General features: G+C 40.7%; 2 protein-coding genes across 5 annotated transcripts; both read left to right on the forward strand.

Moving 5' to 3' along the window:
* The first annotated feature begins 46 nt into the window (after positions 1 to 46).
* On the forward strand, positions 47 to 5,998 carry paqr5a (progestin and adipoQ receptor family member Va). Its single transcript, XM_027022351.3, has 8 exons — positions 47 to 552; positions 2,801 to 2,947; positions 3,289 to 3,416; positions 3,918 to 4,120; positions 4,362 to 4,488; positions 4,871 to 4,967; positions 5,083 to 5,227; positions 5,332 to 5,998. The coding sequence occupies exons 2-8, from the start codon at positions 2,894 to 2,896 to the stop codon at positions 5,562 to 5,564; spliced, it is 987 nt and encodes a 328-aa protein (XP_026878152.2). The 5' UTR covers positions 47 to 552; positions 2,801 to 2,893; the 3' UTR covers positions 5,565 to 5,998.
* A 104-nt stretch (positions 5,999 to 6,102) lies between these two features.
* Positions 6,103 to 15,112, forward strand: kif23 (kinesin family member 23). 4 transcript variants are annotated; one of them, XM_027022371.3, is made up of 23 exons: positions 6,112 to 6,257; positions 7,080 to 7,146; positions 7,284 to 7,412; positions 7,711 to 7,816; positions 7,913 to 8,049; positions 8,132 to 8,244; positions 8,319 to 8,489; positions 8,730 to 8,774; positions 9,065 to 9,177; positions 9,254 to 9,375; positions 9,483 to 9,585; positions 9,688 to 9,767; positions 9,868 to 9,987; positions 10,105 to 10,264; positions 10,358 to 10,519; positions 10,692 to 10,858; positions 10,953 to 11,126; positions 11,675 to 11,863; positions 13,028 to 13,261; positions 13,357 to 13,445; positions 13,558 to 13,636; positions 13,860 to 13,930; positions 14,011 to 15,112. In XM_027022371.3, the coding sequence occupies exons 1-23, from the start codon at positions 6,250 to 6,252 to the stop codon at positions 14,024 to 14,026; spliced, it is 2,655 nt and encodes an 884-aa protein (XP_026878172.1). In that variant the 5' UTR covers positions 6,112 to 6,249; the 3' UTR covers positions 14,027 to 15,112. The 4 variants fall into 4 exon arrangements, with proteins under 4 accessions (XP_081571344.1, XP_081571343.1, XP_026878172.1 ...); XM_081715216.1 differs by lacking the exon at positions 8,730 to 8,774 and having other exon boundaries at positions 6,113 to 6,257; XM_081715217.1 differs by lacking the exons at positions 13,860 to 13,930; positions 14,011 to 15,112 and having other exon boundaries at positions 6,110 to 6,257; positions 13,539 to 13,636.
* Positions 15,113 to 18,873: the final 3,761 nt, after the last annotated feature.

The raw sequence follows: 18,873 nt of genomic DNA on the forward strand, positions 1-18,873 counted from the left end.
GACAAATTAGTCAATAGGAGGAAGCCGTAGTGAAACGTCACAATTTTACAGCGGCACCTACGATCAAGCAAATGGAATTTAATGGAACATTTCATCTACAGTCTACATTAGAAAAACAAAAGAAAGACCTACGTAATATGCTATTAATAAGATTTTGGGATATTTACTGGTAATAATGTCTGCGATTTATCAAGAATACTGAAAAGCATTCATAAGCGAATGGTCCAAATAAATCACATTTTAAACGATCACATTGTTTACACAGTTATATAAACTGGGAATTGTTATTGAGTAATCAGGTTCCCTGGACAGCATGTCTGCCATGTGTCCAGAAAGGTCTTGGAGACGGCGCGGCAAGGATAAACCCGTGAACCAATCAGATTAGCCCGCGGATCCACAGCTGACAACGAAAACAAAGAAAGACATGTTTTTCTCCTGCTGCTGCTCAGTTCCCATACATCGACAGAGGATGAAATAGAAGTCTTACTTATTTAACTACACCACACTACACATCTTGGAGTGGCAGCACTCAGCATTCTGCAGCGTCTGATCGTAAGTTGACATCTTATTTGATTCAGAATAGTTGTACTGTTCACAAATGCAAAAACAAACATTTTAAGATATATAAGCTTTGGTGAACGGAAGACGTTTGTATTCAATTGCCCCCTCACGACAAACTTAGGAAGTTTACCTTATTCAACCTTCACCATCAATTATTTAAAATGTTCACTTTTCATAAATACTATGACAGGATTTTTCAAAGAATGGCCAAATATAACCGATCATACTAGCCTACTCGACACAAAGCTTAAACAAAACTTGAATAATAGGCTATAAGTTTTTCTGATTAAAATTGTTCACCAAAAGTCAAACTTCCAAAAGTTAAAAGCCCACTCAATGACTCGCAACACTTTTGTTGTGTCAAAGCAGGACATGCAGGGTAAATTTACTGTTTTAACTTTAAGATTACATACAGTACGCACTTACAGGACCAGTGACAATTGCCTTCAGGCCTAAATGGCCATAATCACCTTTCCATTCAACTGTTCCTTACAAATAAATTTAAATGAATTACAAAAATGTATAAAGTAAAAAAAATATTATTTTCATGGTCACAGAATAAACAAAAATCAGTTACCATAACCCAATATGGTGTACTAAAGATTTCCACACAAACTCTGTCCACATCTATAATTATTTTAGATTTATTTTTCATTTCTGTTTTGTTTGACCCAAAAAATAATTTAATCGAAGTGCAGGTTGCGTGCTGTGTAAGGAGACTGATTTTTGTCAAATTCTTTTGTCACATGCGTGGTGTACATAAACAAAACAGATCTTAGGAAAAAAAGAGGCCCAACCCTCAGAACTTCACTGTTCCATCGGTGTTGCCTCATTTTTAGATCTTGTAAAGGCAGCCTACAAAAGATAGATACATTAAATGGGAGGTAAACGTCTCGTGTCCTCTCTGGCCATATGCTACTGTGAAGCATTTACTCACACTCACATGGTGAGAAACAATCTGACCAATGGTTGTGGGTAGGTCATGTACTTGATTGAGAAACATGGCCAGCAAGACAGTGGAACCTGTAGAGAATGGTCGAAGCAATGCAAAAACAGACAGATAGAGTATGGTGATTGGTAGAAAGTAAATGTTAGCACGAAAGGAAAGCCAAATCCTAACCATTTTAGAAATCCTGGCTGGACACATTTTTAGGTCCCATAAAGAGAATGTCCAGGAAAAAGAAGACATACCCAGGAAAAAGATGAGATATGGTCACCCTGGCTTTAGGTCATTTTTGTTGTGCTAAAGCAGTTGAGAACAAAGCTCATGCTTTAACCAGCCTGGTGGAAACTTTTTCATGTATTCATGTTTCAGAAAGTGAGGCTGAACACTATAGATACTTGATTTGCTATAATTGCTAAGATATGTCTAGCACTGAATGAATAATTTAAAACCTGCTCCTTATTTACCTACTTTGAAATTATCTGGACATTTGATGTTTGGTTTGTTTTCATCTAATGCATGTTTCACTCATTCATTTCACTGAAAAGATCTTGGCATTAACCACGTTTTAACAAATGAATTGCAGTCATATAATAATGTGTAATTTAAGGAGAGTTGTGTTAAGTAAATGGACAAACGGATCTTTTCACTGTGTATAAGTTAATTATCTACTGGTATTTGTAGGGCTGAGGTCACTGTGGTACAGGTAGCTAACTGTACCTTTCTTTAAAAAAAACCCCCAAAAAACAATAGAAGCTTAATAATTACAAAGTGGTTTAGGCAGTAATGATATGTTTGAGATATGAGCTATCTGTGTGATGATGGAAAGTTTGGAAGTACTGCTTGTGATGGTTGTTACAACAAAACAGCATGTTTATTTATTACGCTTGCAGATTTATGCATAAAAACATTTGCGTGTCAAAATGGTTCGGAAATATTAAATATGGGCCAAAGATTAGGTTTAATATTAACATTCCTCTGGTGTTTACACCAGCTATAGCTCCACTCACTGTTCCATGAAGCTTTGCTTCCTCTGTTTAAGAACACATTCTGGTTTGTACCCGGTTGTTGTTTTTTTGTTGTTTTTTTGCCAGTGACATCTATCCAGAAAGATATGTTTTAAATGTATTGGCAGTAATGAATTTCTTTCTGTAGTATTTTTCTCCTAATCTTCACAAGCACAACTAGATCATGTATGTGAGCTCCCAAGCACACCCTGTCTGTATGTCTTATGCGTGTGGGCTTGTTTCTCACAAACCATTTCTCCCTTTTCTCCCTCCGGATGTACATCCTCAGAGGGACGTGAGGATTACACCAGAAAACCCAAGAAAAAGGAAGAATTGGAAAAGAGGTCACTGGAGCTCAGCAGATGAGTGTAGGAGCCTCATCATGTTGAGCCTGATCAAACTACCTAGAGTTTTAACCATCAGCCAAGTTCCAAAAGTAAGTACCATACATTCAGCTGACTTGCACTTTACTGCACCTTTTAATGCAGTAGTATTTTGGTGCTGCTTTCCTTCTCACAAAGCCTAATACTTTCAAAGGAGTGAAAGCTGAACACAGCCTGGGTTTGCCTGTGCTTGCTTACCTGTTGTACTAGCCTCTTAATTTTTTTTGCCTAGTTATCTAAATAATTAACTCAAATAACAAAAATCTATTCATTATTGAAGCCATAAATGTATCAAAATTCTTAAAAAAAAAATAAAAAAAAGTATAATGTGTAACATGTAATCCCAATCTTCTGTTGGCTTGTGTAGAATTAATGGACCCTCTTTTCTACACAGGTCTTCCATGAAGATGGGATTATATCAGGATATCGGTACCCCTACAGTACCGCTAAAGACTGTGTTCTTAGTGTCTTTCAGCTAACTAATGAAACCCTTAACATCTGGACCCATTTTCTGCCCACATGGTATGACTCAATTTTCTAAAACAAATATACAACTTCACTAGAAATTAAACCAACTGGGTCATTAACTTTCACATTACATTTTGTATAACATCTTATGTCTACTATTCTTGGGGTAGTTCCCAGTTTTTTGCTGTGAATAGTAGCTCTCAGACAAAGGCATACTGGTGGATCCCACATCAGTCGTGATCCCCTTTGTGACAGTATGTAAACGTGTGAAGAGGGAGTCCAACAGTACTTAAAAAAAAAAAAAAAAACCCTAGATGAGGTATTCTTAACATTGTAATAGAAATACATTTACCTGACGCTTTTATCCAAAGCAACTTAAATTTATAACTGAGTACAACTCGAGCAATTGAGGGTTAAGGGTCTTGCTCAGAGGCCCAGCAGTGACAACTTGGCAGTGGTGGGTCTTGAACCACCAACCTTTCAATTACAAGTCCAGTACCTTGACCACTGAGCTACCACTGGAGTTTTCCATGGTATAACTGTCCGTTTTGCCAGGTTCTTCTTATGGAAGCTGCTAGTGGTGCTAGTAGAGGGAGATTGGCAGGATTGCTACCGTTGGCCTCTGGTGGTCTTCCTCTTCTCCAGCTGCCTCTACCCACTGGCCTCCAGCTGCGCTCACACCTTCAGTACCATGTCAGAGCGTGCCAGACACATCTGCTTCTTCTTTGACTACGGCGCTCTCAGCTTCTATAGCTTGGGTTTGATTGGAATTTGTTTTCAGAACAATAAGCCCTTTAAACCTTTTACATTGAATGCTGAGTAATAAGAAATGCACAGATACGTAAAGTGTAAAATAATTATTCCATCTCATACACAAACATTGCAGAACAGAATCCTGATTTGTTCAAACTTACTCATTGGAAATAAGCTGTTATTTTGTTGTTTTCTTAGAAATCCTTCATTTGGTTTGCATTTATTTGGGTTTTTGGGCACCAACAGGCTCTGCTATCTCCTACTCCTCTTATGCATTTCCTGAAAAATGGGTCAACAGCATGTTCCATAGATACTACATTCCTGCTGCTGTGATTAACTCCATCATCTCCACTGGACTGGCCTGCTACTCAAGGCAAGACATTTGCTGATTCATGGCATTGTGAAATGTTATGAAATGGTACCACATAAGTAATTTAGGGAAAAGCAGACAAGAAAATATCTATCTATCTATATCTATATATATATACACACACACACACACACACACACACACACACACACACACACACACACACACACACATACTGGATTGCTCTGACTTTTAAAAATATTAGTAATTTAAGAAACATTTAAAAACCCACCTCATTACCAAAATTCTCCTAATCAGCATCTCTCTTGCATGTTGGGCATGGATGACCTTTACTTGAGTGACAGCCCTCGAGAACAAATTGTATTTTCACTTGCTGACTGTCCAAATCAAATCTATGAAATGTTTACAAATGTTCTTTTGTTAGGTCTGCTGTAAGAACAAATGTGAAATTAGGCAAATGTCTGCGCACTGTGGCCTTTGCATATCCTTATATCTTCGACAGTGTTCCTTTGCTCTGTAGGGTGAGTTAACTCCCCACTCACTCCTCCTGACTAATTGGGGGGGGAATGAGGGTCTTCATAAATTGCCGCTGCTGTCAAGCATCTGAACTCTTTGCGAATGTTTCTCCCCTTGCAGATGTTTGTGTGCAGTGGTGATGGTTGCACAGTAAATGAAGCCACTGCTGTCCACTACCTGCACACTGCACTGGCCATCTTCACAGGTTTTCTCTTTGCCACACATCTACCTGAACGCCTGGCACCTGGCAGTTTTGACTATATAGGTGGGTTGTACAAAATGGTATTGTTCAGTAAAAATACACTAGCAGTTGTCTTTCCCATTCATTTATGTTTAATCATTTATCTTTTTTTTTCTTCTTCTTCACAGGGCATAGCCACCAGCTCTTTCATGTCTTTGCAATCATTGGCACCTATTTCCAGCTGACTGCAATTGAGCTAGACATGACCTTACGGAAGCAGTGGCTTCAGACTCATTCCCAGCCTATTACCTTTACAAACACATTGGGAGCTGCGCTTCTTTGTGTCACCTCCTGTCTTTGTATAATCCACATCTTTATTCAGGAGCTTTTCACCACCACTAAAAATGACAATCATTTTTAAAAGGGCACAAATTACTGCAGTTTCTCACTCACAGTAATCAAGGCAGTGTTTTAATGTAAATCAGGAGAAAGTATGAAGTTTTCTGGGTAACATGTTTTATACAAGACTGCTAACAAATCTGTTGATTTAGGACTATAACTTATTGCTAACAAATAGCCTAATGAGCTATTGAAATGAACATTCCCGCTGAACCCAGTGCTGTTTACTAGGTTGTGTTCACAATATGTGCCTTAAACACTAAAGCTGTATTTTATCTATTAGATTTGTGTATAACCTTAACTTGAAGAACAAGATGTTCATCTACATGGAAAAAGTAATAGCCGTTATTTTTATTCTGTATAGTTTTTTTTAATATTTTTGTAAAGCCCCTTTGTTTTTGTTATATTATATTTATGATGTTTATATTTATAATCAATAAACTAACCTGATTTTTGGCTTGGTGTTTTAAAATTCATCTTCTAAATCCATTTTGTCTGGGTGCTGGGGGGAGGGGCAGTTCGACAAGCCGGACGTTGCGTCCCAGGTTTCAGGCGGGACATCCGTAAGTTGTGGACCCGTTTTGCTGAGATATGATTGGTCTGATTTAAAAAAAATCCGTTTTGCGCCAAGCGGAGGGAATATTCGAACTTCGACGTCCTGAGGGGAAGAACAGCAAGGCTGCAAAGTTGAATAAAAACAGCTCAGGATGATAAGGTAAGTTTTGACATGAGAAATGTCTCTGATTTATTTATTTTTCTTCTATGGTGAAGTGGTGTTTATCGGCTGCTGTAACAATCTTAGCTAGCTAGTTTACAGTTGACTAGGAAATATTTATCTTGGCTAGCTTGGTGTTAGCTAGATGTCTGGTTGACGTGTTTCTTTGTTTGTTTTAGCCCGTATTCTTGGTTATCAACGCTAGCTGGCTAATTATCTAAAAATGTTTGCGTAATATTAGCGTTAGAAATTCATTTCAGAAAGAATGTTTAAACGATAGCTAAGTAGCTAAGCAATCCATAGGAAACGTTAGCGAACGCTCTTGCTTGCTAGCTATCTGGAATTATAACACGCTAGCCAGCCAGCTAGCTATCTGCTTAGCTGTCAAAGCTATTCAAAGATAATATTAAATTAGTAATCCAATTTACGACACCAACGTGCACCATTGTAGCTAACTGTTTATAGCTAGCTAACGCTATCTTACCTGGCTGTCTTAATTTATAAACATCAGCTGGCTTACTAACGTTAACATTTTAGCAAAGTAGGGGAACTCACTATTGGTGAATAAGATAGACAGCGCAGCTAACTAGCTACTTAAATGATCGTTTTAGCTCGCTGTCTAGATAATATAGCCAGCAGCCAGCTACCTACCTCTTGGTGCTTGAGTAAAGAAAATGGCTAGGCTTCCTGTACGTTGCTACCATTTAAGGTAATTTTATTTAACCATGGTAGCTTCGCTAACTACCTACCTTCCCGTCTTGCCTTGCTAGGTAGATATAACATGTTCACCCTGTTGCCATTTCACATTTTCTTTAATTATAGGAAGGGAAAGACCCCACGCCGACCTCCCCCTAAAAAACCATCGAACAATCAAAAAGATCCTGTCGGGGTATGTTTCACATTTGATGTAGCCATCTTGGTTTTGTCTCAGTAGCTTAGCTACATAATAATCGAGGTGAAGTTAAATTTGTACAGTGTGACTAGCCAAACTTTTCAGCAAAGTGACGACTCGTGTATTGTTGGCAGGTTTACTGCCGTGTGCGCCCACTAGGTGCAGAAGATGGAGAATGCTGTGTTGAGGTGATAAGTAGTACTACCATCCAGTTGCATGCGCCCGATGGGCTCAAAGCCAACAGAAATGGCGAATTCAAAGAGGTCAGTGCGCACTAGTTTGATTTGCATGAATACATAACGCTGGAATGAGCTCCCTCCCCATGTGCTTACTCAGGAGTGTAATGCATAAATGTATTTTTATGAGAATGTAGTCTAGGTCATCTTGTTTTATTACCTGTATGTGTAGGGTATCTAAAGTATCTAGCATTATGGATTGCTAAACTGAATCTCTCTAGTAAGCAGCAAAGTGGGATTGAAGTGTGCACTGTTTGTTGGTGTAATGGCTAAAGTCATAATATTTGAGTCTGTATATGTGATGTAATTTATTATTGCCTTGTAGACTCAATATTCCTTCAAGAAAGTATTTGGAATTAAAACAACACAGTGTGAATTGTTTGAAGACGTTGCAAAACCCCTTGCCGATGACCTAATTCATGGAAAAAATGGTAAGGGAAGAATTCACTCAAATTTGAATCAAATATGATTGGTTTATGAACAGGTGTTTAAACAAATACTTCCCCCCCCCCCCCCCCATTCCTTAGGTCTTCTCTTCACTTATGGTGTGACTGGGAGTGGGAAAACCTACACAATGACTGGTTCCCCAGGCCAAGGTGGACTTCTCCCACGCTCACTAGATATGATTTTCAACAGCATTGGACCTTTTCAGGCCAAAAGATTTGTAAGTAAATTTAGTGTGGTTTGTTTTTAACAGTAAATTAAGTGTATATTCTGAGCTCGTGAATGTCCCTCACACCATCCAGGTTTTTAAACCAGATGATAAAAATGGTATGGAAGTGCAAAATCAAGTAGATGCTCTTTTGGAGCGACAGAAACGAGAGTCTCAACAATCTGTACCAAAAACTCCCTCTTCCAGGTATGTGAAAGTTTTTCACTTAAGTGTGGGTTGTGTTGATGGATTGTTTACTTTACTGAGGCCTTGTTGTGCAGGCAAAGAGTGGACCCAGAGTTTGCTGATATGATTAACCCAGATGAAGCTTGTAAGGCTGATGATGTGGATGAGGACAGCAGTTACAGCGTGTTTGTCTCCTATATTGAGATTTACAATAACTACATCTATGATCTGCTAGAAGAGGCGCCAATGGACCTCATAAAGCCAAAGTAAGCCTGCTTTATTTTAGCTTTTACACTACTGCTCATGTGCTGTATTTTTTATTTATTTATTTTTTAACTTTGATTTTTATATATGTGCACAGAGAATACTGAAAATAGCCAGGCAGAATTGTATCTGATCCTTTACATGCACACCTGTGCTTATGGGTGATGGTCCATCTCCTTTGGACATTGATGGTGTCTATTGTAGTGTAGCTTGTAGATAAAATGTTTCTGTTCCTCTGCTAGGTGGAATGGTGCAGGGACACCTCTGCGACACAACACTGAGTTCATGTACGTGACCAGTGGATAACTGCTGTAGATTTAGACTGGAGCCCCTTGCGCAGCATAACCTGTACTACTTAGCTGTGTCGTTACATACAGCATTGTTCTCTAAACTTTCGTCTTTTATTTATTGGCTTGTGGAACTTTCCTGCTTTGCTTATGTCTTGTGCTTATGAGGCATGGCTCATTTTAGTGTGGCTTGAAGACACCTGCTTTTGAAAAAATATATTTTTATTATATTTTTCTGTCCAGTTTCCCTGTTGCAAATGTAGTCTTGAATGCTTTTAACTGCTTTTTAGACCACCACAATCTAAAATTTTGCGGGAAGATCAAAACCACAATATGTATGTGGCTGGATGCACTGAGGTGGAAGTCAAGTCAACTGAGGAAGCATTTGAAGTCTTTTGGCGAGGTGAGCTAAAATGCTGTTGACTCTAGCACCAGTAGCTTTCAGTGCATGTTTGTCACAGGTGACTGTTGACCAACAGGTCAGAAGAAGCGCCGGATTGCAAACACACAGCTGAATCGAGAGTCTAGCAGATCACACAGTGTCTTCATCATCAAACTCGCCCAGGCACCACTGGATGCAGACGGAGACAATGTTCTGCAGGTGAACACATCTCTGTTCTGTGGGAATGGGAAGATGATGTTCTGAAGTTCAGACAAAATGTGGCACTCTTTCCACTTTGCAGCCAACTTTTCCTTATCTCTTTATAGGATAAGAACCAGGTGAATGTGAGCCAGCTGTGTCTGGTGGATCTGGCTGGCAGTGAGCGCACAAGTAGAACTCGTGCAGAGGGTAGCCGCCTTCGGGAAGCAGGTCGGATACCTCAGTGGAGAATTGGGCACCACTTGTCTTGAATTTCCAGATCCTTGGGTTCTAAGTGAAATGCACTGTTCATTTTGTTTCTCTTTACTACAGGCAATATCAATCAGTCTCTAATGACTCTCCGCACGTGTATTGAAGTTCTGAGAGAGAATCAGATGTGTGGCACTAATAAGGTATGTGCGGATATTTCCTGGCCTGTATACTTTAATTTAGTTAAGTCCCCTGTTTTAATTTACATTTAATGATTCAGACTACCACCCCCCCTCCCCTTAGATGGTCCCCTACAGAGACTCTAAAGTTACCCACCTGTTCAAAAACTATTTTGATGGAGAAGGCAAAGTCAGAATGGTGGTTTGTGTCAACCCCAAGACTGATGATTACGAAGAAACTATGGTAAGCCAGTGTAGCCTATGAGTTTGCATTCTGAATTATAAATGAATATTCTAATTGCAGCATTCTTTTAACTTCGGATCTTGTGGTTCTGTAGTTAAGTCTTGTGTCTTTTGGCAGCTGGTGATGCGGTTTGCTGAGATGACTCAGGAGGTGGAGGTGGCTCGGCCTGTCGATCGGCCCATCTGTGGCTTCGCTGCGGGCCGCAGACAGCGGAACCAGGCCTTCAAGGAGGAGCTGTCTCGTCGGCTAGAGGAACGTGGAGGTCCAGTAGATGGAGGTATTGCTTATCCTCTTACACCAAAATGGCTGATGGCCTTGCTTGTCCACTGGAATCAATTTCTTCCCTAATGTCTGATTTTCGTTTGCCCAGAGCCTCCTGCAGCCCTAAACCAGCTGCTGCAGAGCTTTCCTCCATTGCCTGCCAGTGAGCTCTCTGACCCCAATGATGATCACACAATTCCTAGGCTCATAGAGGCTCTGGAAAAGAGGCATAGGATACGGCAGATGGTGACTGAGGATTACAACAAAGCTGGTATTGTGTTATTAAGTGTGTGTGTGTGTGTGTGTGTGTGTGTGTGTGTGTGTGTGTGTGTGTGTGTGTGTGTGTGTGTGTGTGTGTGTGTGTGTGTGTGTGTGTGTGTGTGTGTGTGTGTGTGTGTGTGTGTGGCTGAAGTCTCATTTTGTTCTCTTTTTCATCTTGGTAGCCAACATGCTCAAGTCTATGCTCCAAGATCTGGATGGCAACCTCATGTCCAAAGAAAACTTCATCCAAGATCAGCGAGGCCGACTGGGTGAGAAAGACAAAATGATCCAGAACCAGAAGAACGAGATTGATCGGCTAGAGAAGAAATCCAAGATGCTGGAGTACAAGGTAGGCCAACCTCGGGCAGTCGAAAACCACCAGCAGTGCTGTTGTGGGTGCTCTGTGGGCCATGAGGCTCAATGCTGCTTTCATTGGTGTGCAGATCGACATCCTGCAGAAGACTACCAACATCTATGAGGAGGACAAGAGAGCACTGCAGCATGAGCTGGAGAGCAGAGACCACAGGCTGCAGCGTGAGGTCTCTGAGAAGAAGCGCATGGAGGTGCGCATGCACGGCCTAGTTACTGACGAGAAGCTCAGGTGGCAGAAGGAGTGTGTGAGTATCCATGCCCCCAGACAGCTCTGCTCTAGTTCTGGTTTAATGCTGCAGCTGAAGTACAAATTTGAAAACATGTCCATTTTCTGATTGAGAGACCTTTTTCCCCCCCTACATTGAAATGTATCTTGATTTCAAAACAGTTTGAAGACATAATTGTGATGAATTCATCACTTTTAAAGCATGTTATTTCAGTGCTTAACAGTGGGGATATGTGCTACTGGTTAAACTTGTCTGAGTGTTTTATTCTGCTGTTCAAAAATGTTATGTTAATTATTTGCCAAATTTAAAAAGATTAGAATTTGTCCATATGTGCATTAGATACAACCAGACACATTCTCTAATCTGTAGCTGCTGATCATGGCACATTTTGAGAAGTTCTGTGCATTTCTGGCGTACCCTGTTCCCTGTTAGGTTTTCCTGTACTGTTTCCATTGCCAGTGCTGGCATGTTGAGGCTCCAGGCCTTGGACTGTACAGTGGGGCCTGCCAAGCTCCATTCTGCCAAGGCCTTGGCTCGAAGCTTTGTGCATGTGTGTTGCTATGCAGGAGAGGCGTGTAAATGCCAAGGAACTGGAGATGCAGAACAAGCTGTGGGTGAAGGATGAGAAGCTGAAACAGCTCAAGGCTATCGTGACGGAGAGCAAGACGGACAGCCGGCCGGATCAGCCCCAGCGGCCTTCCAGAGAGAAGGATCGAGTGCCTGCCAAGAGATCAGCCTCGCCCTCACCCGTGCCCGTATGTCTCCGTGACTTGCCTTTCTGATTCACTGTAATGCAAGCTATTGTCAGCCACTGTTCTGTTTTTGTCTGCCTGTCCGTCTGACTTCCCAAACTGTTTTTTCCCCCTCTACACAATTGCATGATTTATTTTATTTATTTTTCATAATGATACTGATTATCATGCTAAAATTTGATTTAACAGCTTTGTTAAAGAAATCTTTTACTTGTCCTACCTTTTTTTTTTTTTTTTTTTTTTTTTCTTTTCCCCCCTGTGTGGATGCTTTGTGTGGTCATCTTATGCTGCTCGCATGCTGCCTCTCCCCTTCCAGGCTCCAGTATGGCCCCTCCCTCAGGCACTCAGGCCAGCCCCCCTCTCCCTCAGCACCAGCAGCATGTCTGTGGCCTCCTGCATCTCCGAGTGGGAGCAGCGGGTGCCGCAGACAGACAGGCAGGGCAGCCCCTCCCCTCCCCATGGTAGGAGCAGAGCTCAGGGCCCCCCCAGCAGTCTTAGTAGGAGGAGAGGCAGGTGTTGGGCCAGAGACTGCGAGGTACCCGTCCAGCCAGCAGATGTAGGCCTAGAAGAGGTTGGTTACAGGGTCAGTGGCATATCTCGTTGTAGTTGTAGGTAGCTGCCATAACACTAACAACTAGTGCTTACATGACATGGTGGTTTGCGTGTTGCCTAATGGCTGCAGTTCTATAGCGGTGTCAGTGGGGGAAAAAAATCATTTTATTCTTTTATTATTATTATTATTTTTTTTTTTTTTTTTTTTTTTCCCTTGTCATGTTTTGTATCGCACTTTAGACAAATAAACTAAGCTTTAAGATTACCAACCAAACCATTATCACTTGTGCTCACACACCTGGAAAACTTGTCTTTTTAAAATATTTACTTTTTTTTCCTGTTTGTGTACTTGTTTATTACTGGTTTCTAGGAAGAAATTTCTGACATACCATCTTCTGTTGAACCTTCTGTTTTATTAACCAAATTTAAAATTTATTTTTGTACCAACTAATTAAAAAAAACCCCATATTTAATTTTTGCATAGTGCTTGTCCATTGTTTAGACCATAACAGCTTGGTATGTGCTTCATTAGAGAACCCACTAACACTCACTTCTAACCATCTCTTCTCGGCACATCTCCCTGCTCCTGATTTTGTGTGTGGTTTCGTTGGACAGACTGGGCCTCCGGTTCGACCTATGCACAGGCGCTCGCACTCGGCTGGAGCCGAGAGATGGGTTGATCACAAACCCTCCACTAATGTGGAGCTGGACACGGTTATGCAGCCCAGTGTAGCCAACGCCATCAAAGTGAGTGCTCCCAGCGAGAAGGCCCTGGCCAAGTGTGACAAGTACATGCTGACACACCAAGAGATGGCCTCAGATGGAGAGATTCAGACCAAACTCATCAAGGTAGTGGTCTTGGATATCTAATATTGCCCTCCTTCGCTGATATTTTGATCCCTCAGAATCTATAACTAATGAAATATTTTATGTATGATTTTAAGGGTGAAGTTTTCAAAACTAGAGGTGGAGGACAGTCAGTTCAGTTCACTGATATTGAAACACTAAAACAAGAGAACCCTCTTGGCCCAAGGTAAATATTTAAGAGAAGTATATTTCTATAAGTTTTGTAGGAAACCCCTTTTTTTTTCTTTACTTGACAGTTTATAGCATGTACCTTTTTAAGTTAATGTGTTTTGCTAAAGTCGTAAGAGGACATCATCAGAGACTGGACCAAACCAGGAAGAGTGCAAGGATGGGTCCTGGACTGATGTAGAGACCAGGGTAAGACGCTGCTGCTTCTGACTTCATTTTATAAAATTACTGGGAGTTTGGCGATATGTTGTTTAACTATGTCATAAAGTCGGTACGAACTTGGTTTTCTGTTTTGACTGCACTGGGGTTTTGCATGATGGGATGTGCTTGCATCTGCTGTGGCACATTTTCTAAGTTCATGCTGGTGACTGTTTTGATCTCTGTGCTGATGACTCAAACCTTGTATGTTTAGTGTGCTGTGGCTGTGGAGATGAGGGCTGGCTCAAACTTGGGGCCTGGTTATCAAAATCATGGCTACTCAAAGTAAGTTCTGTTCCAAACACACACTTTCACTGAACAGAAAGGAGTTAATAATTTAGAGCTATTTGAATTTTGTCTTTCAGACGTAGAAAACCTTAAGACCTGCCACGGCATTGGCATCACAGTCAAGAGTCCTTTCCTCTTGAAACCCCTCATTACTGTGTGCAATACTCCAATATTATTTAACTTTTTAAAGAATGCTTTTTTTAAAAATACCTTTATTATATATATATATATAAGCCTGTACATATGTTCACCAATTTGGTTTTGTAATGTGTTTTCTACTTCAGTGTTACTATCAAATTCATAGTAATCATGAACATGGGGTTGTTTGAGACAGACGGCTTTGGTGAATGCTTTTTTTCCTCCTCTCTGAAGTATTGAACACTTTCTTGAATCTTGGAGGGGGGGGGGTGTTTTGTTTTTTTTGTTTTTTTGTTTTTTGTTTTTTTTTGTCATGTAGGGTAAATGGCATTTACTAGTCATGATTGCTGAGTGCAATCCCAATTGTAGTAGTATACTTGGAGCACTGTGTTTTCACTTATCTTGATGCTGACCGTCAGAACAGAACTGAACGCCATAGCACACAACTGTTAATAAACAGCATTTGAAGATGTTTGCTCTTGTGTGTTATATTTCTGAACGGTGGGTTTATGTAAATGACTTGTGCCCTGGTTTCGTTTACCAAGCCACTAAAGAAACTTTAAGGTGAGTTTAACCAAAAGATGGCAGCACTGCATTACCAAATTCAGTCTGATAGGAACTGCAATTGATGGATGCACAGAAAGCTAATACAATCTAGTTTCTCAGACAAATTAGTCCTAATCATGGACTAAATGACAGTGCCAGTGCTGAATCACCATTGAAAATGACTTTTTCTAAGATTTGGCTTAATCCTTACCTTGGGGACTTGGCCCTGAGTGTTTTGTTTATTTACACGTGCTCTATAGTCATATGATGGGCTGCTTTACAGTCAGTTGTAAACAGCTTTCCACCACCGCTGGGTCTCCTGTTGTACTCTGAAATCAGCTGAGTCTGGTATCCTGAGAATGTTAATGTTTTATTGACCTATTTCATGGGTGATTTTTTTGGCCAAAGTGCAGATCTTGGCTGGATGCTTTTAATATACCTGTGTACTGTAAATGCACAAATTGACTTCCTGTAGACACTATTTCTTCATCTATGAATACAGATTAAACTCCTATGTACACAAATATCCCACCACCTTCCTAAAGCTGACTTAATATAAATGTATGGGTGTTATACATTGTGATCGTTTGGTGGCCTTGAACATACTGATGTGACCCATATTTACTTTCAACAATGCATTGTGTTAAGTCATGAATATAGTTAACTATATGGTTTTTCCTGACACACATCCAAGGCACCCTCACCTGCATGTACAAACCTCGTTAAGTCTATTCAGTACTTCTGATATGTGCATGACATGAAACACTACTGACCTATTTTCCAATAACCAGACCAATCTGGAAAGATTCTGTAAATGATTGACAGCACTTTCTACTGGTATTCGTATTTGTACTGCTTCAATTATTGAAAATTTCAGTGTAAATTCAGTCACACAGTCAGAAGGTCAAGACTCACAGGCTTTAATAAATCTGTCTGTGGCACTTACATGTACCAGGGCTCTTTCCAAGGACTGACCTCATGTCTCATGATAATGGTAAGGGTACAGGGTTACATACTGGTCAGCTGCAGAGTGCAAGTACAGAAGCTATTTTAGAGCAAATGATATGGATAGTATTTTCCCTTCATAGGCTTTTTGGGCAAAAGGCTAAATTCAATTACACTGGTGAAATTGCTTTTGCTGTCTTCATGCTTGGTTGACTATATATTACTTTGTTTTGTACACAAATTGTTTTAAAAGTTCTGTCTTAATGTGGATTTTGCCACACGAGGTATTTAATCTAAAAATAGCACAAAATGCCATTAGTCCTACAAGATTTTAGACATGTTTTAACAAAGTTAGTGGTAGCAATTCCTCAAGCAATGAAACTTGCATGAGCATGATTCAGGTTTGCACTCTGGAGAATCATAATTGTTTATCCAAAACTACAACCAGGTTTTCAACTACAACTAATCAGACAGTTGTCAAAGGAGGTGACAGTCACGTGGACTTATATTCCTATATATATATATATATATATATATATATATATATATATATATATATATATATATAAAATATCGGTGATCTCTGCCAGACATGTCAAGATATGTCAAAATGTGAGCATCATCTTAGCTGCAGTAGGAGAAGCTATAGGCCTCCCCAAGAGAGCATGAATAGCGGAAATAGAAGATGACCAAGCACTGGCCCTTGTGAGACGCCAATGGAGAGACTGCAAGTAGTAAATGATGCTCTCTGACACCTGATGAGACCATGAGACGATTACCAAGGGCCTCTTGGATTAAATGTTACACCCATTTAACCCAAAATGACCATTAACATTTCCAGCCACTTGCCTACTGATTGTGATGTTTATTCAGCACGGCAACTTGGATGACTAGATTAGATGGCAGATCTTGGAGGAGATGCCTGGAGGAGAACGTATGCCCCGTTCTCTCAGATCTACTACCACTGCTCTGGCTCTTTCCATTTGGACACATGCTGTAGAGTGACTGATGTGGAGAATCTCTGAGAAAGGTTAAAGGGCTCCGGCCCATGAGGTACCATTCAAATCACTTGTGCGATCAATTGGGCTGACTGTATCTTGACAGTGTGCTGTTTGATGAGTCACACTACAATATAACTATCATGCCTCGTTGCTATGGTGGAAAGGTTACATCCAAGAAGGGGGGGAAGAGATCGTTTGCCTGATGGACTCGTCTTCCATGGTCACCACACTTTGAAATGTTGATCTTCAAACAGAAGGCACAGCTCGAGCACACGGTCCTGCTTTTTTCAGGAACATGAGAACATTTTCCTTGAGCTTATTGGGTTGTCAGTAATAATTCCCAGTCAACATTTAACTGTATGCTGTTTTTTTCTGGTGAGAGCACACACTATCCTTTTATAATTTCTTCATTACATCTGGTGGAAATAGTTTACCTTGGGTGAAAACCCATTAAAACCTATGATCCACACAACAGTCATTGGTTATATTTTAGCAGGATCCTTGAGCATGCATCCCTAAAAAGAACACGGGCAGAGACACCACAATTATTAACAGTGATATAACAATTGGAATAGCAGAATGTTAAAAAAATGTGTCCATATTAAGGGGGAAAAGAAGTCAATTCATGAGTTAATATATTTAAAGATAAGGCTAAATTGGAGCAGACACGGGAGAGCTATTCAACTGATTCCTCCAGTAACTTGTGAGAAAGGGAACAGTTATATTACTGGAGTGAAAGGGATTTTGTCTATTTAAGCTTTTAACCTGCACAACACACATCAATGCAATTAACCGTGTTGGAAGTAATGCCAACTTCCTGCTTGAATTCACACCGTTAATTAGTCGGTCTAGCTTTTTGAAGTAAATGATTGCCATGGTTTATCTGCTACTTGGATGAATTGTTTCCATAAAGAAATTATTTTCTCCACTGAACGTCCTTTAATGTGGTGCAGGAGGAATGGACTAGTGAAATAATGTGGAGCAGTGCAAGCTTCTAATGAGCTTCACAGTGCTTCATCTCTCAGCGCTGAGCCACGAGATGCAAATTGGTCTCTGTTTACTCAGCTGCAGACACTGCTGTTTTTATTTTTTTATTTTGCTATTAATTCCTTTAATGTGAAAATGCGATTTACCTCTAATAATTTCACACATTCAGATCCTGGGGAGTGTAAAAGGAAATTGGAGGGGGGAAAAAAAAACTCATCTTAGTCAAATGCCTTTGGGTTGGATGCTAGTTGAACTAGTGTGTAAGCGGGGTGTTCTCAAGGCGCTTGACTTCTGTCAGATCAGGGGAGACGTCTCCAGTGTGCAAGATTGTTGCTGTGTGCCTGTGATACGATTGTAAGGTTTATGCATACCTTCAGAGAGTGGATTTGTTTTGTACTTATCACAGCATTTGGACCATGGGGCTCCCAGATATTCTGGAGGGTTTCTACCAGGCCTTAAGTAGTATTTGAGTGAGAGGTGTATGTGTGTGTGCTTAAAAAGCTACAGTCCCAGGATTCTTCCTCCCTTCCCATATTAAGTGATAGTCCCCCCCCCCCCCCCAAGACAAGTTCAGAGGGGGCACGTTGTGCAGTCCAGCCACAGGGACGGCTGCCCTTTAAAGTCTCATCTACCTACCTGCGCGTTTGTGTCCTGGGGAGCAGACAGTGACATTAAAACTCAATTAGCAGACCACTCAGTAAATACTGCATGAGGCAGCGTTGGGCTAATGAAGGCCCCAGAGCAGGGTTTCTCGCTGTACATCTCCATATGTCAGGCTGGCTGGCAGCACGCGTCACTCCGACGGGAGGTTAAAATGCAGATGAGTGTTGACAGGCCTGGACGATTGACATTCAAAGCGCCTGATATCCTGGCGTCCCTGGGGTCTCATCTCGCTGTTTTGTGCTGCTTCACTCCTCCTTGGTGCTTGCGTTCTTCATGCATAGCAATATAAGGGAATGGGCTTAATGGTAATGCTCCGGCCAGCTTCATGTCCAATGAGCTGGGTAGAAAATCGTACTATCTGTCCGCTGGTTACGGCTGCTCAACAAGCTGTAACCTTTGACTGCACTGTCACCTGCTAAGGAAATGGTGTATTGGTGAAAACATCTTTTCTACCTCATTATCTTTGTTTGTCTTTCCTTCCCCAAACAACTAAAAAGGGACAGATTTATTATCTTGTTAATGTACCAGTGGACAGAAAATATCAATCTGCATCCAGTTACATTAGTCTGGTTGCGACTTGTTAATGCTGAGACAATGGTCTGAAACACAGCATTCAGAATGACCCTGTGATGATTTGGGTTGGATGCCATCAAGCTGTTT

This window comes from Electrophorus electricus, chromosome 6, assembly GCF_041902795.1.
Source record: "Electrophorus electricus isolate QZ-2024a chromosome 6, ASM4190279v1, whole genome shotgun sequence".
Lineage (NCBI taxonomy): Eukaryota > Metazoa > Chordata > Actinopteri > Gymnotiformes > Gymnotidae > Electrophorus > Electrophorus electricus.

What these genes read in the sequence shown, in the direction of transcription:
- paqr5a (XM_027022351.3), top strand. Translation starts at nt 2,894, where the DNA reads ATGTTGAGCCTGATCAAACTACCTAGAGTTTTAACCATCAGCCAAGTT. An exon ending in CCATCAGCCAAGTTCCAAAA is followed by an intron (nt 2,948 to 3,288) that starts GTAAGTACCATA and finishes TTTTCTACACAG; the next exon opens with GTCTTCCATGAAGATGGGAT. An exon ending in TGGCAGTTTTGACTATATAG is followed by an intron (nt 5,228 to 5,331) that starts GTGGGTTGTACA and finishes TCTTCTTCACAG; the next exon opens with GGCATAGCCACCAGCTCTTT.
- kif23 (XM_027022371.3), top strand. An exon ending in CCTAATTCATGGAAAAAATG is followed by an intron (nt 7,817 to 7,912) that starts GTAAGGGAAGAA and finishes CCCATTCCTTAG; the next exon opens with GTCTTCTCTTCACTTATGGT. An exon ending in ATGGACCTCATAAAGCCAAA is followed by an intron (nt 8,490 to 8,729) that starts GTAAGCCTGCTT and finishes TTCCTCTGCTAG; the next exon opens with GTGGAATGGTGCAGGGACAC.